The sequence below is a fragment of the Nerophis ophidion genome, linkage group LG04 (genome assembly GCF_033978795.1).
Source record: "Nerophis ophidion isolate RoL-2023_Sa linkage group LG04, RoL_Noph_v1.0, whole genome shotgun sequence".
Taxonomy (NCBI): Eukaryota; Metazoa; Chordata; class Actinopteri; order Syngnathiformes; family Syngnathidae; genus Nerophis; species Nerophis ophidion.
In genome coordinates, this window is record NC_084614.1 from 57,143,738 (window position 1) to 57,165,510 (window position 21,773).

General features: G+C 42.5%; 2 protein-coding genes across 3 annotated transcripts; one reads left to right on the forward strand and one right to left on the reverse strand.

Annotated features, from left to right (window-relative positions):
• Nucleotides 1–3,039: 3,039 nt before the first annotated feature.
• Nucleotides 3,040–6,062, forward strand: fgl1b (fibrinogen like 1B). Its single transcript, XM_061898568.1, has 9 exons — nt 3,040–3,176; nt 3,251–3,323; nt 3,402–3,648; nt 4,408–4,567; nt 4,630–4,727; nt 4,956–5,044; nt 5,214–5,339; nt 5,405–5,469; nt 5,751–6,062. The coding sequence occupies exons 2-9, from the start codon at nt 3,261–3,263 to the stop codon at nt 5,929–5,931; spliced, it is 1,029 nt and encodes a 342-aa protein (XP_061754552.1). The 5' UTR covers nt 3,040–3,176; nt 3,251–3,260; the 3' UTR covers nt 5,932–6,062.
• On the reverse strand, nt 5,966–17,183 carry LOC133551631 (thrombospondin type-1 domain-containing protein 1). Of its 2 annotated transcripts, XM_061898566.1 has the most exons (8): nt 17,033–17,183; nt 13,316–13,426; nt 12,629–13,014; nt 11,903–12,563; nt 10,537–10,698; nt 9,070–9,469; nt 8,543–8,993; nt 5,966–7,020 (listed from the first exon to the last, which is right to left on the reverse strand). In XM_061898566.1, exons 2-8 carry the CDS (start codon nt 13,365–13,367, stop codon nt 6,418–6,420), a joined length of 2,715 nt encoding a protein of 904 aa, XP_061754550.1. In that variant the 5' UTR covers nt 13,368–13,426; nt 17,033–17,183; the 3' UTR covers nt 5,966–6,417. The 2 variants fall into 2 exon arrangements, with proteins under 2 accessions (XP_061754550.1, XP_061754551.1); XM_061898567.1 differs by lacking the exon at nt 10,537–10,698.
• Nucleotides 17,184–21,773: the final 4,590 nt, after the last annotated feature.

Genomic DNA, 21,773 nt, shown 5'->3' on the forward strand with positions numbered 1-21,773 from the left:
GTAAATTGAGAGCTCTGCCTTCCGGCTCAGCTCCTTCTTCACCACAACGGATCGGTACAACGTCCGCATTACTGAAGACGCCGCACCGATCCGCCTGTCGATCTCACGATCCACTCTTCCCTCACTCGTGAACAAGACTCCTAGGTACTTGAACTCCTCCACTTGGGGCAGGGTCTCCTCCCCAACCCGGAGATGGCACTCCACCCTTTTCCGGGCGAGAACCATGGACTCGGACTTGGAGGTGCTGATTCTCATTCTGGTCGCTTCACACTCGGCTGCGAACCGATCCAGCGAGAGCTGAAGATCCCGGTCAGATGAAGCCATCAGGACCACATCGTCTGCAAAAAGCAGAGACCTAATCCTGCGGTTACCAAACTGGAACCCCTCAACGCCTTGACTGCGCATAGAAATTCTGTCCATAAAAGTTATGAACAGAATCGGTGACAAAGGACAGCCTTGGCGGAGTCCAACCCTCACTGGAAATGTGTTCGACTTACTGCCGGCAATGCGGACCAAGCTCTGGCACTGATCGTACAGGGAACGGACCGCCACAATAAGCACTCCCCACAGGACTTCCCGAGGGACACGGTCGAATGCCTTCTCCAAGTCCACAAAGCACATGTAGACTGGTTGGGCAAACTCCCATGCACCCTCAAGAACCCTGCCGAGAGTATAGAACTGGTCCACAGTTCCACGACCAGGACGAAAACCACACTGTTCCTCCTGAATCCGAGGTTCGACTATCCGACGTAGCCTCCTCTCCAGTACACCTGAATAAACCTTACCGGGAAGGCTGAGGAGTGTGATCCCACGATAGTTGGAACACACCCTCCGGTCCCCCTTCTTAAAGAGAGGAACCACCACCCCGGTCTGCCAATCCAGAGGTACCGCCCCCGATGTCCACGCTATGATGGAAAGTCTTGTCAACCAAGACAGCCCCACAGCATCCAGAGCCTTAAGGAACTCCGGGCGGATCTCGTTAACCCCTGGGGCCTTGCCACCGAGGAGCTTTTTAACTACCTCAGCGACCTCAGCCCCAGAAATAGGAGAGTCCACCACAGATTCCCCAGGCACTGCTTCCTCATAGGAAGACGTGTTGATGGGATTGAGGAGGTCTTCGAAGTATTCCTTCCACCTATCCACAACATCCGCAGTCGAGGTCAGCAGAACACCATCCGCACCATACACGGTGTTGATAGTGCACTGCTTCCCCTTCCTGAGGCGGCGGACGGTGGTCCAGAATCGCTTCGAAGCCGTCCGGAAGTCGTTTTCCATGGCTTCCCCGAACTCTTCCCATGTCCGAGTTTTTGCCTCCGTGACCGCTGAAGCTGCACACCGCTTGGCCTGTCGATACCTGTCCACTGCCTCCGGAGTCCTATGAGCCAAAAGGACCCGATAGGACTCCTTCTTCAGCTTGACAGCATCCCTCACCGCTGGTGTCCACCAAGGGGTTTTAGGATTGCCGCCCCGACAGGCACCAACTACCTTGCGGCCACAGCTCCGATCTGCCGCCTCGACAATAGAGGTGCGGAACATGGTCCACTCGGACTCAATGTCCAGCATCTCCCTCGTGATATGTTCAAAGTTCTTCCGGAGGTGGGAATTGAAACTTTGTCTGACAGGAGACTCTGCCAGACGTTCCCAACAGACCCTCACAATGCGTTTGGGCCTCCCAGGTCTGTCCGGCATCCTCCCCCACCATCGCAGCCAACTCACCACCAGGTGGTGATCGGTAGAAAGCTCCGCCCCTCTCTTCACCCGAGTGTCCAAAACATGAGGCCGCAAATCCAATGACACAACTACAAAGTCGATCATGGAACTGCGGCCTAGGGTGTCCTGGTCCCAAGTGCACATATGGACACCCTTATGTTTGAACATGGTGTTTGTTATGGACAAACTGTGACGAGCACAAAACTCCAATAACAAAACACCACTCGGGTTCAGATCCGAGCGGCCATTCTTCCCAATCACGCCTCTCCAGGTTTCACTGTCGTTGCCAACGTGAGTGTTGAAGTCTCCCAGTAGGACAAGGGAATCAACCGGGGGAGCACTTTCCAGTACTCCCTCGAGTGTTCCCAAAAAGGGTGGGTACTCTGAACTGCTGTTTGGTGCATAAGCACAAACAACAGTCAGGAACCGTCCCCCGACCCGAAGGCGGAGGGGGGCTACCCTTTCGTCCACCGGGTTGAACTCCAACGTACAGGCTTTGAGCCGGGGGGAAACAAGAATTGCCACCCCAGCCCGTCGCCTCTCCCTGCCGGCAACGCCAGAGTGGAAGAGGGTCCAATCCCTCTCGAGAGAAGTGGTTCCAGAGCCCTTGCTGTGCGTCGAAGTGAGTCCGACTATATCCAGCCGGAATTTCTCGACTTCGCGCACTAGCTCAGGCTCTTTCCCCCCCAGTGACGTGACGTTCCACGTCCCAAGAGCTAGCTTCTGTAGCCGAGGATCGGACCGCCAAGTGCCCTGCCTTCGGCTGTCGCCCAGCTCACAATGCACCCGACCTCTATGGCCCCTGCTATGGGTGGTGAGCCCATTGGAGGGGTGACCCACGTTGCCTCTTCGGGCTGTGCCCGGCCGGGCCCCATGGGAACAGGCCCGGCCACCAGGCGCTCGCCATCGTGCCCCACCTCCGGGCCTGGCTCCAGAGGGGGGCCCCGGTGACCCGCGTCCGGGCGAGGGAAATCTGGGTCCATGATTTTTCTTCTTCATAATTCTTCCGTCATTCGCACATTCTTTCTCTCGTATTACCACTCGCACGGCTCTGCTAGAATCACAGCTAACGTTACCCATGCTGCTAATGTGGCGGACCCATTAAATCAATTCTATTTCATTATATTTTATATATTTTTTATAAACATGACAAAAATATTGTATATATTTTTAAGTAGAACAGGTAAAATAAAAATAGCTGGTTAACAATGCCAGATAAGTTAAATGTCCCCCTAAATAGCTCAGTTAATGACTGAACCTATTTTTTTTTCAAGACAAATGCCCAGTATGTTGCAATGCTAGGTAGTAAAAAGCAAAAAGGCTGGGGTTCAGAATTTTGCAAGGTATTTCTTCTAATGTGGACCATGCAGAACCAACCCAACCCTGCCATAAATAAATACTGACAAAACCTTGTGGGGAACAGAACACAGTGTGTGCAGACAACAGGGGAACATTGCAGAAGGAAGGTAGGATATTTACTATTCAGCTCAAAATATTGTACAGTATTTTTTTTACTTTATGTACTTTTTGATCATTTCAGAACTAAAGGCATGTTGATGTTTGTATTGTTCATCCTTCTCCTAAGCGAGACTTCATCATCAAACCAGTTCTCAGTAGGTTTAATCTTATTGGTAGATGGATAATATACATGTATGTTTCAAAAGCTGTTGTGCATGTTTCCCTATTGAAAGGGATGTGGACCAGAGGTACCAGCTCTAAAGCGGAGCATCAAGAAACTGGAAAACAAACTCCTTATCGGAGCTTGGCAGGTTGAATACTTGCAGAGGCACAGATACTTCCGTCCAATTACACCCGTAAATGTGTCAACTTCCGCTCCACACACGGATTCAAACGACAACAACAGCAGCGTGGGTGCGTTGGACAGCTCTAACATGACAACACTTCCACCAGCAGGAAGCTTGATCATCTATGACAGAGGTACAAAATACTGTAGTGTAGAGATCTTCAACTAAACTGTTTTGGGGGCCACATTTCCGGACTTCTCCCTTCACTAATGATCTAATTGTGTATGCTCTGGAGAACCACAGTTATTTAGATTTTAATCTATTTATTTTGTCAGAGATAAAATACCGATCTGCTGTTTATAAGGACCGTCTGCAGAAAAGCTAGTCAAAGATCATCTCTATGACAGCGCTTTATGCTGCAAAAATGCGAGTATCTCGCAAGTTTTGAACTGAACTTGAATAGCCCAGGTGAATAGCCCTAATGATGAAAAAGAAAAGACCTAAAATACAACCTTAAGAAACACCACTAAAATAACTAAAAAAGTTGACCTGACTGCGTCTGAAGTAAACAAGCTACAGCAACACCTTAGTTGCAAAAATCAAATTACGAAAAAAAAGGAGAGGACTTAAAGCGATGTCTTGAAGAACCCTAAAATATGTAAATCAAAAGTTTGAACCCTAGTGTTTTTTGTTTGCTAGCAAGGTTAAAAAAATGTCAATGCAAGGATCCGCCAATGGGTTTATTGTAGTTCAAGTTCCTTTATAAAACAGAAGCACTCTAGTGTGAATTTTCTGTAGAAAAGTTTCTTTCCCAAATTTTGAACTGAACCTGGGGGCCGTTATGTTTTCATTCCCATGCCTGATTTGGCCCTGAAGCCACTACTTGAATAGCCCTGCTGTAATGACTCAAAAACCACATATCAATATTAATCAGAATATGTCATGTTTTTAGACTGTTCCGAGCTGTTCGACAGAATGAAACCACCAAGTGGTTTTTACCGAATCAGGCCCAAATCACACCAGGAGCCATTCTTGGTCTACTGTGATATGGATGACGGCGGCGGATGGACGGTTTTCCAGAGACGCCGCCATGGAAAAGTTGACTTTGACAGGTTATAAAAGAACTATGAGCATCATGATATTATAGCAAAATGTATAATAATGTGTTCTTCAGAGACTGGGTGGACTACAGGGACGGATTTGGAGACTTCAAACTATGGAATGACGAGTTTTGGTTGGGAAATGAACACATGTATTCTCTGCTCTCGGAAGGTAAATAATAAAACTTCATGTATGAGCAAAAGTGTTGGAACATATGGTCATTAGATTGTGGTCTTTTGATGGGTCGAGGTCAGGACACCGAACACACAAAGAGGGTCTCTTACCCCAAATGGTTCTCACAATGTAGGAATTGCCTAAAAATAAGATCATGCAGAACTGTGAGGTATTGCTCAAAATCTGTTTGCATAATAACCAATGATGATCATTTGTGTGTCCAAGGTAAGAACCTGGTGAAGATCGACCTAATGGACTGGGAAGGAAAGAGAAGTCATGCTTTTTATGACAACTTCTATGTCACCAACGAGGCTGTATGTAACACATTTCAACCAAGGCCAGCTCCTGGCATAATTACTCTATGGCTGTGTTTTTTTTTTACAATTTATTAAGCATCTCTAGCACATATGAATAAATATTGTTTCTTTTCTAAGGAATATCAATTTTGTGGAACTTCTAAGACACTTTAAATTCCGATTTCAGGATCGATATCGCCTTCAGTACGGGATGTACAGCGGCCGAGCTGGGGATGCCCTGGCAGGTGGTGGAGGCATGGTAGAGCAGTGGTCCGCCTGCCTTAGTGGCATGCAGTTCAGCACCAGGGATCAGGTTAGTGCATCGATTCATGTCGTCATAAAGTGATGTTCAACTGATGTTTCTACGGTCATTACCAGGACAATGACCGCTACATTCAGGGCAACTGTGCACAGGAGAATAATGCTGGTTGGTGGTACAACAGGTGAGACCCTATTAATACACTATTTAGTGGCTTGGTACTCAACTGCAGAAACTTCTATTTATTAGGGGTGAGGCGTGTCTAATGGAGGAATCTTTTCTTTGTAAAAATCAGCTATTTGGGTTAAAAGGAAGGCATCTACTTGAGGAACTGTAGTCCTAAACGTTCACTACTGATTTGTACCGACCTGCACAATTCTAGAAAAACAAAACAAAATGTTGCTTCTGAGGCATTTATTGTTCAAAGAATGTTGTATTGACAAATTGTTGTTTTCTAATCCACAGATGCCACGTCGCCAACCTGAACGGGAAGTTCTACCGCAGAGGGAAGTACAAGGGTCAATATGACAATGGCGTGGTGTGGGGCACATGGAGGGGTCTTTGGTATTCGCTGAGACACACAAGCATGAAGGTGCGCCCTCTGCTTTTCCTGGACGCCATGGGCAGTGGCGGCGGGGACGTTTAAATACGCAAAGCATCACATACGTCATTCACCTTGATGACAGACTACTGTTTTTATTACTCTTTTTGTGCGTTCAAATAATCACCTAATACCAAAATGTAATGTAACTCATAATAAAAACAAATTGCATCTCATTCACAACTTATGTTTATGCCTTCAAAACCTAGTTATAGCAGAGCTTTATTGTTACAAAAGAGTGGGAAGAATTAAATCAAACATGACACAATTACAAATTAATGATCTAAATTAAAAAATAACCAAACATATTACTTTCTTTCTTGCAAGAAAGACACTACCATGATTTCATACATCTAAAATAGGACCAGAATAAGAAGGAATAAGTCCTTACATTTAGGGAGTGTCTATTTTTCTCTTTTTAGTAACATCGATTTCAAATAAAATATAAAGCTGTTTTATAAATTCTACCAAATAGTACAGTGCTTACTATAAAATCCTGAGAACAAATAATCACAGATATAAGAGACAACATTAATTTCCACCACCTTTGTGTGCTGTGGAAAGGTCGAGGTCCGTCATCCCCTTCTCTGTCTCACTCTGCCTGTCGGCAGAGAGTTCAGTGCTGGTGTAGGCTCCAGCCCCAGGCAACGAGTGGCACTGGTCTTTCCTGTGCTCTGATGACGACACACTGAAGGTGGAGCTGCGTTGACGCCCTCTGACTCCAGAGCAGGACTGAGCCTCCTTTAGTTTTCTGGCCAACATGTTCCTCTGTATAGGTGACGGACCACGTCTGTTCCAGTTCTGCTCGGCGCGTTCCACATTGAGATGGTTTACTACTTGTGGCCTTACGGGACTTGTGGCTGCACCACCAATTCCTAAGATTCCCATCTGCCTGTCTGTGGTGCCACTGCAGTCCAGATGTTCCTCAGAAGTGTTGGTTCCTGTGTGTTTTACTTCATTAATATGTGGAGGAATGGAGGTTTCTATCCATGCCTTCCTCTCATCGCATCCCTGGGCTCTGGAATTGCTCCAGTGTGGGCTGCCATGCTCTGGAATGGGGTAGGAGCTAAATGATGACCTCTCTCTTCTATCTTTGGTCCAAGAGTTTCCTTCAGGGAGAGTCCGAGATCCCACCTGAACAGGAAATAAGAACATTAATGTGCTAAAACAGACACAACATACTTAAAGTTAAAGGAGCCATATTATCATTTGTTTTTTCTACATTTAAAGCACTTCCTTGTGGTCTACATCAGTGTTTCTGACCCCTTAGGGCCAGGGCCCATTTTTGGGCCACGAGCGCCCCTTAGAGGGCTGCTAAAATATATTTTCTTCAGTTGTAATACACTTTTCCACCACTTGTGGCAGTAGTTACAATCTCAAACAAACAGAAGAAGTCTGGAGCTTAAGTCCATCCATCCATCCATTTTCTACCGCTTATTCCCTTTGGGGTCGCGGGGGGCACTGGTGCCTATCTCAGCTACAATTGGGCGGAAGGCGTTGTACACCCTGGACAAGTCCCCCCTCATCTCAGGGCCAACACAGATAGACAGACAACACTCACATTCACACACTAGAGACCATTTGTGTTGCCAATCAAGCTATCCCCAGGTGCATGTCTTTGCCTAAGTCATAGAGAAGTTTCTTAAGCTCAAGAATTATGACTAAAGTAGTGAAGCTGTATTTTATTTAATAACAAACTATATATATAATTCATAACATTATTATGTATTATTCATTTGATTAGAATGTATTTATTTTAGCACTGTGTAATGGTATATTAATTTATTTTTCATCAGCTTTTATGAGTATCTTCTTTTGCAGTTGTATTCTATTTACTTTTTTTTTTTTTACCAGCCTGATCTAAGCTTTGATTAAAATGTTTGTGACTAACACATATTTGCATATCATTTGACAAGGTTGTAAATTGTAAGTAGGTTAAATAGAATTGTTGAATATGATTAAAATCAAGAATAAGATTATTAAATCAATTTTAATGTCACACGGGCCACAGCATTCGCCGTAGTGGAAAAGTTGGGCAAAAAGGTTAAGAACCCCTGGTGTACATTACATTTAATGGTGGTGCTTTGGTCCAAATGTTGCATGGATTTTGTTTTACAGACCATCTTCAAGCCGCTTTCTGACTACCATTTTGTGGGCAGTCTTATATACGTGCTGAAGCCCTCATCCAGGCCAAGCCATGTTGTAGTTATTAGTGCTTACATATTGAGCCTACTGACATATAGACATTAGATATATTGTCTACTTTGTATTCAAAATGGCAACAGCGCAGGATTTTAGCATGCATGTGCATGTACAATCCAGTCTGCCCTACAAAAAGACGATAGAGAAAAAAATTGAACTTTGTGACTACGTCAGAAAAGAACTGAATAAAAATGGCAGACTCGCGCAAAGCTTTTCAGGTAAACTGCTACTATATACAGTATGTAGATATCCGCTGACGTAAAAAAGACGAATTACATCAAAATTGTTGTGAATTAGAGAAACAAGAGTGTTTCATGTATATCTCTGCCATGCCTCCATGATTCTGATTGACATTTTCAAGAGTTACGTGTAACCCAAATACACAAAAACAGGCGCCAACAGTTAAGAAAAGTGTTTTTTGCATATTATGACTCCTTTAACTGTCATAGCTAACCTGCGTCATGCTGCGTTCTCTGAAGGGCCTGCAGTGTCCTGAAGATGAAATTTGAGGTTTCGCGTCCGTAAAACTGGACGTCCGGCGGAAATTTTGATTCTTATGATAAGCACTTCCCACTAATCCACTCCTCTCTACCATCTCCACCCAGTCAGCAGTGCGGTTGAGCCACTTGGAGGTGCCACCGCTCGCATGAGTAGAAACCAGGGGACCCAGGACGAGCTCCACCTTGGGACTCAGTCGGTCCGATGTGATCCTGGACGCCTGCAACGGGAGCTCAGAAAAGGAATGTTTGCGTTCCTCCTGTGTCGGAATGACGGAGCCACGAGGTGACACGGACGTCCCTAGCAGGGTGTCCTGAACTGGGCTTGAGGACACATGGTAGAGCTGGGTGGCCTCCTTTAAGCCCTTCTTCTTCATTTCTTTCAGCTGCTGCTGAGCTAAGCGATAGCTAGGGAGACATTGCACATTTTACATCAATACGACAACAAATGTGCCGCAAAATGACGAATGAGTCAAATACGCACCCAAAAATGGGTGGCAACACCTTTTGAGCTGTGGGAGACAACCTCTCTGGATCCTGTGAAGGATGCATCTCCATCGTTTGAGAAAGAGGCCCGCTGTCCATCTGGGTCGAACCGACGCCAGCTGGAGGCCCTCGGGTATCGGCAAAGCCCGGCCTCTGAAGGCTGTTACCGCAAATGGAAGCTTCATCTGAGCGTTTGCGCCCGCCGGGGGATTGCATGGAGCCTCTGCGCACAGAGCTGCATGGAGGAGTCCGACATAGTTTCCTCCACACAGTGATGACCACAGTGGCCAGAATGACAGCAAGGCAGAGGGATATACCGGCTACCACCACCAGATGACCACCCAGGGGTGCAACTCCTGCGAGGACCGGGGGGAGTGATGATGACGGAGCCGGAAACACTGCAAAGGAGAAAGGCAGGCAACAGAGAATTCAGTACAAGTCTTAATATTCAGCTTTTTTGGAAACGCAAACTCACACTACTTTATCCTACTCAGTGGCCTAGTGGTTAGAGCGTCTGCCCTGAGATCTTGTAAGTTGTGAGTTCAAACCCTGGCTGAGTCACACCTAAGACAATAAAAATGGGACTCATTACCTCCCTGCTTGCCACTCACTTGGCTGACATTAGACTCATTTTGCGTCAGTATGGTACAGACTAGCAATGACACGCTTCAATTGCTTAACCAAGTTGGCTACACACTCGAGCATGTTCTTGATTATTTTTTTCTTTAATTAAAAAAAATATCATCTACTTCTCCTCAAAACTGTCCATCACACTCACTGCCTTTCTTACCATACTTGGAAAAACAAAGGTATGTCCATCTCTACCTCTAAGCTAATGCTAACGAGTGAGACCGGACGTTTTAGTCGAATCTTACGGGGTTCAGTGAGGCATTAGCTCACTAACAGCTATGGTGTTTGAAGTGAAGTGAACTATATTTATATAGCGCTTTTCTCTAGTGACTCAAAGCGCTTTACATAGTGAAACCCAATATCTAATTTACATTTAAACCAGTGTGGGCGGCACTGGGAGCAGGAGGGTAAAGTGTCTTTCCCAAGGACACAACGGCAGATACTCGGATGGCTGAAGCTGGGATCGAACCTCGAACCCTCAAGTTGCTGGCACAGCTACTCTACCAACCGAACTATACCGCCCCAAATTTGTAAGTACAATTTTTGCTTACAAAAAGGGACAGCTCTTATCTCAAAACACTTTAGTTTCCATTATTTCTTACTGCATGTTGAAAATTGTTTTGGCAACCGAACAAAGGTGGTTTTGTGTTCAATCTTTAAGGTTCCACTGCATTTTTTTTAATTCCACTGCCTCAAAGAGCATTTTAACAATGTATGTACTAGACTGGATTGGGTTTTGACCTTTTTACAATATCAAAAATATCACAATGGCAACTTTAGATTTTTAATTACATGAAACACAGACAGAGAAGTGCAAAGTGGAAAACAGACTGACCTGCACAGTTTTCCAAGGAGCAGATAGACTGTTCCTTTACCATGCCCGTGCATTGCTTGCCTTCCACGCCAGAGGGCAGCAAACACTCTCGCACACGTTCCCTGACGCCTTCACCACAGCTCACACTGCACACAGTCCACTGCTTCCATGGCCCCCAAGACTCTTTACCAGAAAGCATGACCAAAATGTGCCGAATAGCAAATTTGAAACATAATAATTAGGGGTCTAACGATTTATCGATGAATCGATTTTTATTCCTAAATTTCAAGCATATCTATCTGGTTTGTTTAAGTTTGTCTTCCGAAAGATAGTTATCGATCTGAGCTCGTTTTAAAAGGGAATCGATTGATTTTTATCGATACTAGAAAAAGGCAAACACTGGGTTTAAGAACGGCAGACTTATATAAAGTTCAGCACTGGTATACATATAATGAAGACGTTTAGTCTAGTTTCCCGCCTAAGGCCTCATCAAAACAAAGGTGGCAGATAACTTTCGTGGTCGGGAAAGGTCATGACAAAAGCAAACGCCACAAGACAATATCTGTGATATGCACGTGTGTGCCTTCAAAAGGTGGTACTGTTGTGTGTGACATGCAAAAGCCAAAACAAATACAAACTACACAACCCAATGATAAAACACAAAAGCACCAACAGACAAAACAGAAGTAATAGCACAGCAAGTTACGGCGATGCACCAACTTCAACACAAGGAGAAATTATTTTATCAAAATCCAAGAGATGGTTAAAGGAGGTTATGTAAATTAGGACGTGAGGGGCCAACACAATCAGCAGAGATGAGGGGGCATATATGCTTTTGCACACCTGGGATGCTGTCTTTAAAGGGCGAGGCCAGGCCGGAAAAAAGATACTGTATGGCCGGGTCGAGGAAATGTATTTAGCAGGTAAATCTACTGTTAAAATGTCGGTGACTGTAGTTTTAGTGAAAATATCTTGACTATTGAAAATTTGAGCCAAAAAGGATTCCTCTTGTTTATTCAACCTAATGTGTTGGTTGCACTTTATTCAAATAAGATGTGAATGCATTGGCCATTAATTGTTATTTACTTGCTTGTTTGAAGCCATAATTAATTTATACATGATTCCCTTACAAGAAAAAAAAAGGAATATAGGACACTTCACCCCCAGTGTCCAGTATCCACTAGTTATTTCACAGTCACACTGCTGTTCTTTGTTGCTAAAAACTTACTGAATAAATTTCAACTCACTGAAACTTTTCGGACCGTATCTTTCTAAAAATGTATTTGTTCCTGAATCGCATCGGCAACCACAAATATCGAATCGAATTGTTGTTAAAAGGAATCGTTACACCCCTCATAATGATGTCAAGATGTGCTAGGTTACCCACCTTCACTCCTGTGCACCACCAGGCAGGTCTGAGCAGGACTTGGAGAGCGGCTGTAGTTAAACACAAAGCGGAAGCAGTACTTACTCCTTCCAGGGTAAAAAACCGAGCAGTTAAATTCTGTCTCATTCTCTCCCTTAGTGAGCCAGTTGAACGCCAGCGGAAGAGATGACGGCTCTTCCTTCCTGAATTCTATCCCTGCCGTTCCCCCTGCTCCCATCCCGGAGGAGACGGCAACACCTCTTCCAACGACGGCGTCTTTATACAGCAACACTTTCCCATTAACGTGAGCGCAAGGTGGCGATACTAGCTTCACACTCACAGCGCCCTCGCAACCGCTCCTGTAGGCATTTGCGTTTTCCACCAGCAGCTTATAGGAGAATATGTGGGACAGGTAAAGAGGTCCGGAGCTCTTCACCTCCTGCGCAGAGTGTAGGGAGCGTAGGGACACTTGGACAAAGTCTCGTTCCGTGAAAGGGAAGGCACAGGGCAGCTTGATCAATTGGGAACGGAGAGGTTTGATTGGATGTCGTGTGCGGGCTTGCACCTTGTTGATGCCCTTTCGTCCTATCTGGTTGTACTCCATGTAGCTGACCTCTAACAGGAGAGCGGGGTCCAGGGTGGCCGAACAAGGCTGGAAGTATTCATTGGTGGACATTCCAATCTGGAGAGACAAAGAGGAGTGTAACATTTGCGTTGAAATCATAGTTTCAGGTTGTTTGTCCTTACCTGAAAAGATCTCGAGTCGTTTGCGTCCCGCTCGACAGCCATGTGAAACGTTGGCCACTGCACCCGCAGTTCTGAACTCCACCACCAGGTGCTCTCCAAGCGCCCCGTCGCATTGGAGTGCACCTCCATTGAGGCGCTGGTCTGCCTCAACAGGAAGCGAAAAGTTCCCGCATACAGGAAGCAGGAACAGTTGAACTCCACCCGACCCGCAGACTGGTTGTTAGGGAGAGTCCTGGTCAGGAGGGTGGCGTTGGTGTCCATGTTGATGAGAGACAGGCTCATTTGGCGAATGAGGCTGCTGTTACTTTTTGTGCTGAAGTCCACAAACACGCTGGCGTTGCTAAGGGCAACATGGAAGGAGGGCCAGATGTTGAGCCCCGCCAAAGCTAAATGTGAATGCACACAAATATCAAATTGTTGAGATATGTCTTATTTATTCTACCATTGTGACAATATTTATTAAATTTCTTCTAATTTCTTGTACAAAAATTAGATAGCATTATATTTCTGTCCTATTTTTGACAGTGGTCCTTTAAGATACCATTGTAAGTCCATTGATTCCCTAGTAAGTCAAGATCAACTGAAATATATGTTGACAGTATATTATTCTGCTCAATGAAACTCAATGATCATAATACACACAGCACACTTGTACTTTTAAGTTGATACGGTCAGTGTGACACATACCGTATCCGATGAGGCCCAACAACAAGGAGAGCAGCGAGACAGTCTGTGGCATTCCGATGTTTTGTTTTGCTCTTACGCCGCATGGTCCTCTTCTTCTACCATCCTTGACTTCTACAAATCAGACGTGCATCACAATTTCTATGGTCTCACGTCATCCAAAACAGACAGTAACGAGCAATACACAAAAGCAGGATTGTGCAATACGCGGCCAGAGGGCCTTTGTTGGCCAAGCGTCACATTTTGAACCTACAAAAACAATATAAATAATGGGGAATGCTAAAAAAGAATGTTTATGCCATTAACGCAGAGCTTGCATGTGTTTTATCTTTAAACTCATATTACTTCTTAAAGGGGCTGTGTGCAACCTTTGTGCCGACGCCTGGAGGGCACTAACTTGAAAGTAAAAACAGTGCATTGTGGGTCTTGCAGGCCTATGTGCTGAAGTTGTGTTCTTTTCTTTATAAAGGTCAAAACATGGCATGAACGTCATGGACTGCCACAATCGAAACCACAATCGCATCAGAATTTTTTAAATTTCCACGGTTAAAGCAAAGCCACGGAACTCTAAATAAAGAGATGGAAAACAGCCTGGATAGCAGCCGTGAGACGATCAAACGTCACTTTTAACGCCATCACCTGGTACATGTCGATGTGTTCAGTGCTTTTAATGTCGGGTACGTTCAAATCAAAAGCATGTTTTATTCAGTTTCACACATAGCCTTTTGTAAGATGTTAGCATTAGCCAAGCTAGCTGCGGACTACGAATAACATACATCATTTTGGAAGAAAAGCAGGTTGACTTTTAGTCATGGGTAAGCACAAAAATGAATGAGTATTATTTTCAGGAGAAGTAGCGCAGTGATCAAAGTATTTAAAAGTAATATTTGGCTGTTTTTTTTTCCCAGGGAACTTGCTTATGAAATGAGGCTGGGCCCTCTCATTCCATCTCGAACACATAATAGACGAAAACCATACATCACACGTAATTTGAATGGAGGACAATGAGCCTCAACAGACTTTGCATTCTGAAATTCTTCATCGCTTTAAATACTGATTCCCTTGACGAGATATAGGCAAGTTTGGCTTGAACAGTAGCAGCCTCTTACTTCAAAGTGCTCATATGGATCAATTCCATACATTTTATTTATTCTTTTGAGGTAGCGAGCCTTTAGAATAGGGTACTGTTTGTCTCCGCTTGGTCCCTTGGTTTTTTTATTTAATTTTGTACGATCCATTTTAATTCAGTTTGTTGCTCTCGCTTTGCCCACATTACCACAGGAACAGTACAGCCATGTAAACAAAAGCTTTAGCCAACAACAATGGCTACCTTGGCACCACAATGCATGTGTTGTAAGCATTATAAACAACCCATTACGACTTTCAGCACGTAATAACGTAGCTTTGCTTGTGCATAACACACACACACGCACTAGTTTTGTGTGTTGTTAGCTAATTATAGCGGTTTGGCTTGTTAACATTAGCTATCATTGAATGAAAAGCATCAATATAATTTGTAATTGTGAAAAATATAGACACATAAAAAATGTATATGTTTTGGTAATCCACTAATGATAACATAAGCTAGCCGGCGGTGTTCTCATTTATTACATATTTTAGTTTGAGAAATGAACTTTGAACAATTTTAAACAGCAATTTAACATTTTGCATTGTTTTAGCCCCGGGGTAAGCAACCCGTGGCTCTAGAGTCACATGCAGCTCTTTAGCGGTGCCCTGGTGGCTCCATGGAGCTTTTTCAAAAATGTATGGAAATGGAAAAAAAATATGGTGAAAAATATGTTTTTTGTTGTAATACGGTGTCTGTAGGAGGACAGACACAACACAAACCTTCCTAATTGTTAGAAAGCCCATTGTTTAATATAAATGATACATGGGTTGTACTTGTATAGCGCTTTTCTACATTCAAGGTACTCAAAGCGCTTTGACACTACTTCCACATTTACCCATTCACACACACATTCACACACTGATGGAGGGAGCTGCCATGCAAGGCGCCAACCAGCACCCATCAGGAGCAAGGGTGAAGTGTCTTGCTCAGGACACAACAGACGTGACGAGGTTGGTACTAGGTGGGATTTGAACCAGGGACCCTCGGGTTGCGCACGGCCACTCTCCCACTGCGCCACGCCACGCTGTCCCTGTTTGTGTTTATGCTTCACTGGAGAGAGTATTTGGTGAGCGCCGTTTTGTCCTACTAATTCCAGCGGCCCTTGAACTAACCATTATGTGGACTGTGACTTAACAGGTTGTTTTACATGTGCAACTTTCTGCGATGCACCCACAGAAAGATGTGTTTTATGCCACACCTTCTTTGTCTCATTTTGTCCACCAAACGTTTTATGCTGTGCGTGAATGCACATGGGTAAGCTTTGTTGATGTTATCTTTTTTGCTGAGTGCTAATCAGGCATATTTGGTCACTACATGACTGCAAGCTAATCGATGCTAGGTTAGCTGTATGTACATATTGCATCATTATGCCTCATTTGTAGCTATATTTGAGGTTATTTAATTTCCTTTACTTATGTGTAATTAGTTCATTTTCCATGTTTTATGACACATTATCTGTATGTTGTATTGACTGCATTTGTGATAGTTGTTTGTGTGACACATTGTTCCAGACCACAGCAAATGTTACCCAGCTTGCAAAGATTGTAATACATCCATTAGAAGAAGACAGTCTGTCGTTTCCTTTAACTTGGACACACATCTATTCCTTTGGCCATTCAAACACAGTCACTTCCTGGAGTTATCTAACCCTCTCAGAAGGTTTACTAATGTTTTTCAATGTGTAGAATAAATATTACATTTCAACATTTGTGTCAACGAAGATTTACGTCAGCCTGCAACACATGGTCATTTTGATAGTAGGCTAATTAGCCACTTACATCATGTGTTGCCATCATTATGACCATCCATCCATCCATTTTCTACCGCTTATTCCCTCTCAGAGTCGCGGGGGGCGCTGGCGCCTATCTCAGCTACAATCGGGCGGAAGACAGGGTACACCCTGGACAAGTCGCCACCTCATAGATAGACAGCATGACATCATGTCTTTTATTTTTTTGTATTTGCGATACAATATGGCTCTTTCAACATATTGGGTTGCCGGACCCTTGTGTTAGCCTATAATTACAAAAATTAAAATGTTGTTTTTAGTATGCAGCACTCATGGAATTAAATTAGACACACCTGCATTGAGGCAAATACCACTTCACTTACTCGATTAATTATTTGAATAATTAATCAATCAGAGGAAGATGGCTTTCACTTTGTGGTTGTCCTGCCAATTCCTGGGCATATAAATATTCTATAAACCTTTCAAAAGGCTTCCTAGAAAAATTAAGATTATATACTTGAAAATAGGAGATCACCTCTTAACTCTACTGCCATACTTTTTTTAAATCTAATTTCCGTTTTTAATGTCATGGGGAGGTACTTTATAGAATTAACAGCACTTCCCTCCGCTGAAAAGGACATTATTATTATTATTACCAATTTTAAATCTCACTGAAACTAATTTTCCCCAAATACGTATTAGTTGTTAATTCGGGCTATTTTTGTTGAAGAAGAGGAGGTTAACTAATCTAGATATATCCTCATAAAGCCTTCCTTTAAAATAAAAATAAAAAAGTCGTGCACGCGCAAATCAGGAAAACTTGACGTTCGTTTAACAAAACCTTGAAACACTTGGTACTTACCTCTCCTGATTCATTACAGCAACATTAATCCACTTTTCTCGGGGTTTTTGGTCCATTTTGAGAGGATTTTTTTCTTGAAAAAAAGTTTGTTTTTATCCTTCAAAAGTATCTCGTGCGTGGAGGTGCTCCCTCCCACACACGCACGCGCAGTGTTGCGCGCTGCTGTCGTGCGCGTGAGTGACAAAAATGACGTCATTTATGCTATTGTATAAGTCTGTTGGTTTTTATGCCTCTTTTCTAATTGTTTTGTTGCCTATTGTTATTTTACTCCCTGTGTTATTTACTTCCCTGACTTTAGGAAAAAAAACTACAACTTACATCAGGGGTCAGCAACGCGGTGCCCGCAGGCACCAGGTAGCTCGTAAGGACCAGATGAGTCGCCCGCTGGCCTGTTCTAAAAATAGCTCAAATAGCAGCACTTACCAGTGAGCTGCTTCTATTTTTTAAATTGTATTTATTTACTAGCAAGCTGGTCTCGCTTTGCTCGACATTTTTAATTCTAAGAGAGACAAAACTCAAACAGAATTTGAAAATCCCAAAAATATTTTAAAGACTTGGTCTTCACTTATTTAAATAAATTAATTTATTTTTTGTACTATGCTTCTTATAACGTTCAGAAAGACAATTTTAGAGAAAAAATACAACCTTAAAAATGATTTTAGGATTTTTAAACACATATACCTTTTTACCTGTTAGATTCCTTCCTCTTCTTTCCTGACAATTTAAATCAATGTTCAAGTTAATTTTTTTTATTGTAAAGAATAATAAATACATTTTATCTTAATTCTTAATTTTAGCTTCTGTTTTTTCTAGAAAGAATATTTGTGAAATATTTCTTCAAACTTATTATGATTAAAATTAAAAAAAAAATTATTCTGGCAAATCTAGAAAATCTTTAGAATCAAATTTAAATCTTATTTCAAAGTCTTTTGAATTTCTTTAAACATTTTTGTTCTGGAAAATCTAGAAGAAATAATGATTTGTCTTTGTTAGAAATATAGCTTGGTCCAATTTGTTATATATTCTAACAAAGTGCAGATTGGATTTTAACCAATTCAAAACATGTCATCAAAATTCTAAAAGTAATCTTAATCAGGAAAAATTACTAATGATGTTCCATAAATTCTTTTTTAAAAATTTTTCAAAAAGATTCGAATTAGCTAGTTTTTCTCTTCTTTTTTTCAGGTGTATTTTGAATTTTAAAGAGTCGAAATTGAAGATAAACGATGTTTTAAAATTGTATTTTCATCTTTTTCTTGTTTTCTCCTCTTTCAAACCGGTCTATTAAGTGTTTTTTTCATCATTTATTCTCTACAAAAAACCTTCCGCAAAAGGAAAAGGAAAAAAAATGTACGACGGAATGACAGAAATACCCATTAAAATATATATATACATATATATATGTATATATATATATATATATATATATATATATATATATATATATATATATATATATATATATATGTATATATATATATATATATATATATATATATATATATATAAATGATAAAAGGGTTGTACTTGTACAGCGCTTTTCTACCTTCAAGGTACTCAAAGCGCTTTGACACTACTTCCACATTTACCCATTCACACACACATTCACACACTGATGCAGGGAGCTGCCATGCAAGGCGCTAACCAGCACCCATCAGGAGCAAGGGTGAAGTGTCTTGCTCAGGACACAAAGGACGTGACGAGGTTGTATATATATATATATATATATATATATATATATATATATATATATATATATATATATATATATATATATATATATATATATATAATATATATATATATATATATATACATATATATATATAGAAGTTAAATTGAGCAAATTGCCATTTCTGGCAATTTATTTAAGTGGTAGCCCTTCGCATTAATCAGTACCCAAGAAGTAGCTCTTGGTTTCAAAAAGGTTGGTGACCCCTGACCTAATGCTAACTGTAAGAATGTGATTGTTAGCATAGTACTGTTAGCTTGCTAGCCTTTTTTTTTTAATTTTTTTTAGCTCATATTCTTGTTTCCTGACGCTATCTGGCCAGCATGCTAAATGTTAGTGTTTTAGATCTTCAGCATTCACATGAAACGTCTACTGAAGTTGCATCTTCTACTTCTTTGGGGAAAAAAAATCTATATGTTGTAGTTTTTCAAGGTAAATACTACAACACTGGCCCCCGCATCCTTTGATTTGTCAGTCTGTGGCCCTCAGTGGAAAAAGTTTGGGCACCCTTGGTCTTCGGCATTTACAGAATTACACACACAAACGCACTCTTAACTGTAGAACAATCCAAATAGTATTATTGCATTACTTTGCTGAGCTAATACAATAAAATGCAACACTAAACAATGCCCTTGTGAGGAAATCCGTTAATATGGTTAAAAAACAGGAACTATTTTGCCTATAAATTAGTTACGCTACAGTTAATGTTCAATCAAGCCCCATCAAGATGACTTGCTTTGTCTCATTTCAGCTCGCAATTGAGTTAATTAAAATGACTGAACCATGTGGCAGGTTCATCGAATCAAAGAGTGGTCCACGGACATTTACAAACCCCGTTTCCATACGAGTTGGGAAATTGAGTTAGATGTAAATATAAACGGAATACAATGATTTCCAAATCATTTTCAACCCATATTCAGTTGAATATGCTACAAAGACAACATATTTGATGTTCAAACTGATAAACATTTTTTTTTTGCAAATAATCATTAACTTTAGAATTTGATGCCAGCAACACGTGACAAAGGAGTTGGGAAAGGTGGCAATAAATACTGATAAAGTTGAGGGATGCTCATCAAACACTTATTTGGAACATCCCACAGGTGTGCAGGTTAATTGGGAACAGGTGGGTGCCATGATTGGGTATAAAAACAGTTTCCCAAAAAATGCTCAGTCTTTCACAAGAAAGGATGGGGCGAGGTACACCCCTTTGTCAACAACTGCGTGAGCAAAATAGTCAAACAGTTTAAGAACAACGTTTCTCAAAGTGCAATTGCAAGAAATTTAGGGATTTCAACATCTGCGGTCCATAATATCATCAAAAGGTTCATAGAATCTGGAGAAATCACTCCGCGTAAGCGGCATGGCCGGAAACCAACATTGAATGACCGTGACCTTAGGTCCCTTAGACGGCTTTGTATAAAAAACCTACATCAATCTCTAAAGGATATCACCACATGGGTTCAGGAACACTTCAGAAAACCACTGTCACTAGATACAGTTTGTCGCTACATCTGTAAGTGCAAGTTAAAGTTCTACTATGCAACGCAAAAGCCATTTATCAACAACATCCAGAAACGCCGCCGGCTTTTCTTGGCCCGAGATCATGTAAGATGGACTGATGCAAAGTGGAAAAGTGTTCTAGAATAGAATAGAATAGAGTTTTATCGTCATTATTGCAATGAACAGGTTCAAAGAACAACGAAATTGGAGCAGCTCCTCCTAAGGTGCATATACAATATGGTAGTATAAATAGTAAAAAAAAAAGATAGAGATGACAGATGTATCTATGTATATGTATATGTATCCACACAGATGCATATCTGCATGCATATGAATACATATACACACATACATAAAACATTATTGCACATTGTAGTCCGAAAAAATAGAAAAACATTTAAACATTACACATGAGGACAGGATGGACATATTGTGCTCACTCAGTGCCTGTTTAGTGCTACTATGGCTCTTGGGTAAAAGCTATTTTTTAGTCTATTGGTGCTCGCTTTTAGCACCCTGTAGCGTCTGCCTGAGGTTAGCAGTTCCAGGTGGCTGTGCCCAGGTTGGAATCGGCCTTCAGGATGCTCTGTGCTTTCCTGAGACAGCGGGAGCTGTACAGGTCAGCCAGGGGGGGAGGGGGCATCCGATTAACTTCTGGGCGGACTTTATGACTCTCTGGAGCGCCGTTCTCTCTGCGGCCGTGCAGCTGCTGAACCACACGCAGATGCAGTAGGTCAGGATGCTCTCAATGAAGCACCGGTAGAAGGACACCAGCAGTTCCTGTGAGTGGTGGTTGTTCCTGAGTATTCTCAGGAAGTGCAGTCTCTGGTGTGCCTTCTTGATGGTAGCCGTGGTGTTGGTGCTCCAGGATAGGTCGTCGGCCAGGTGGACTCCCAGGGAGCGGAAGTCGGAGACCCTCTCCACACAGTCACCACTGATGATCAGGGGCAGGATGTCCGTTTTTTTCCTCCTGAAGTCTATGACCAGCTCCTTGGTCTTGGAGGTGTTCAGGGCCAGGTTGTTGACTTTGCACCAATCCGACAGCTTCTCCACCTCATCCCGATATGCAGCCTCGTCTCCCTCCGAGATGAGCCCCACTACGGTGGTGTCATCCGCAAATTTGATGATGGTGTTGCTGGAGTGGGCAGGTGTTCTGTGGTCTGACGAGTCACATTTCAAATTGTTTTTGGAAATATTCGACATCGTGTTATCCGGACCGAAGGGAAGCGAACCATCCAGACAGTTATCAACGCAAAGTTCAAAAGCCAGCATCTGTGATGGTATGGGGGTGAATTAGCGCCCTAGGCATGGGTAACTTACACATCTGTGAAGGCACCATTAATGCTGAAAGATACATACGGGTTTTGGAAAAACATATCATGCCATCTAAGCGCCGTCTTTTTCATGGACGCCCCTGCTTATTTCAGCAAGACACTGCCAAGCCACATTCAGCACGTGTTACCACAGCGTGGCTTCATAAAAAAAGAGTGTGGGTATTTTCCTGGC

Excerpts from the sequence above, each read along its gene's own strand:
- fgl1b (XM_061898568.1), top strand. The coding sequence starts at position 3,261 with ATGTTGATGTTTGTATTGTTCATCCTTCTCCTAAGCGAGACTTCATCA. Across the intron at positions 5,045-5,213 it reads TCTATGTCACCAACGAGGCT|GATCGATATCGCCTTCAGTA; the intron begins GTATGTAACACA and ends TTCCGATTTCAG. Across the intron at positions 5,340-5,404 it reads AGTTCAGCACCAGGGATCAG|GACAATGACCGCTACATTCA; the intron begins GTTAGTGCATCG and ends GGTCATTACCAG.
- LOC133551631 (XM_061898566.1), bottom strand. The coding sequence starts at position 13,367 with ATGCCACAGACTGTCTCGCTGCTCTCCTTGTTGTTGGGCCTCATCGGA. Across the intron at positions 13,015-13,315 it reads GTTGGGCCTCATCGGATACG|CTTTGGCGGGGCTCAACATC; the intron begins GTATGTGTCACA and ends ATTCACATTTAG. Across the intron at positions 12,564-12,628 it reads ACGACTCGAGATCTTTTCAG|ATTGGAATGTCCACCAATGA; the intron begins GTAAGGACAAAC and ends TTGTCTCTCCAG.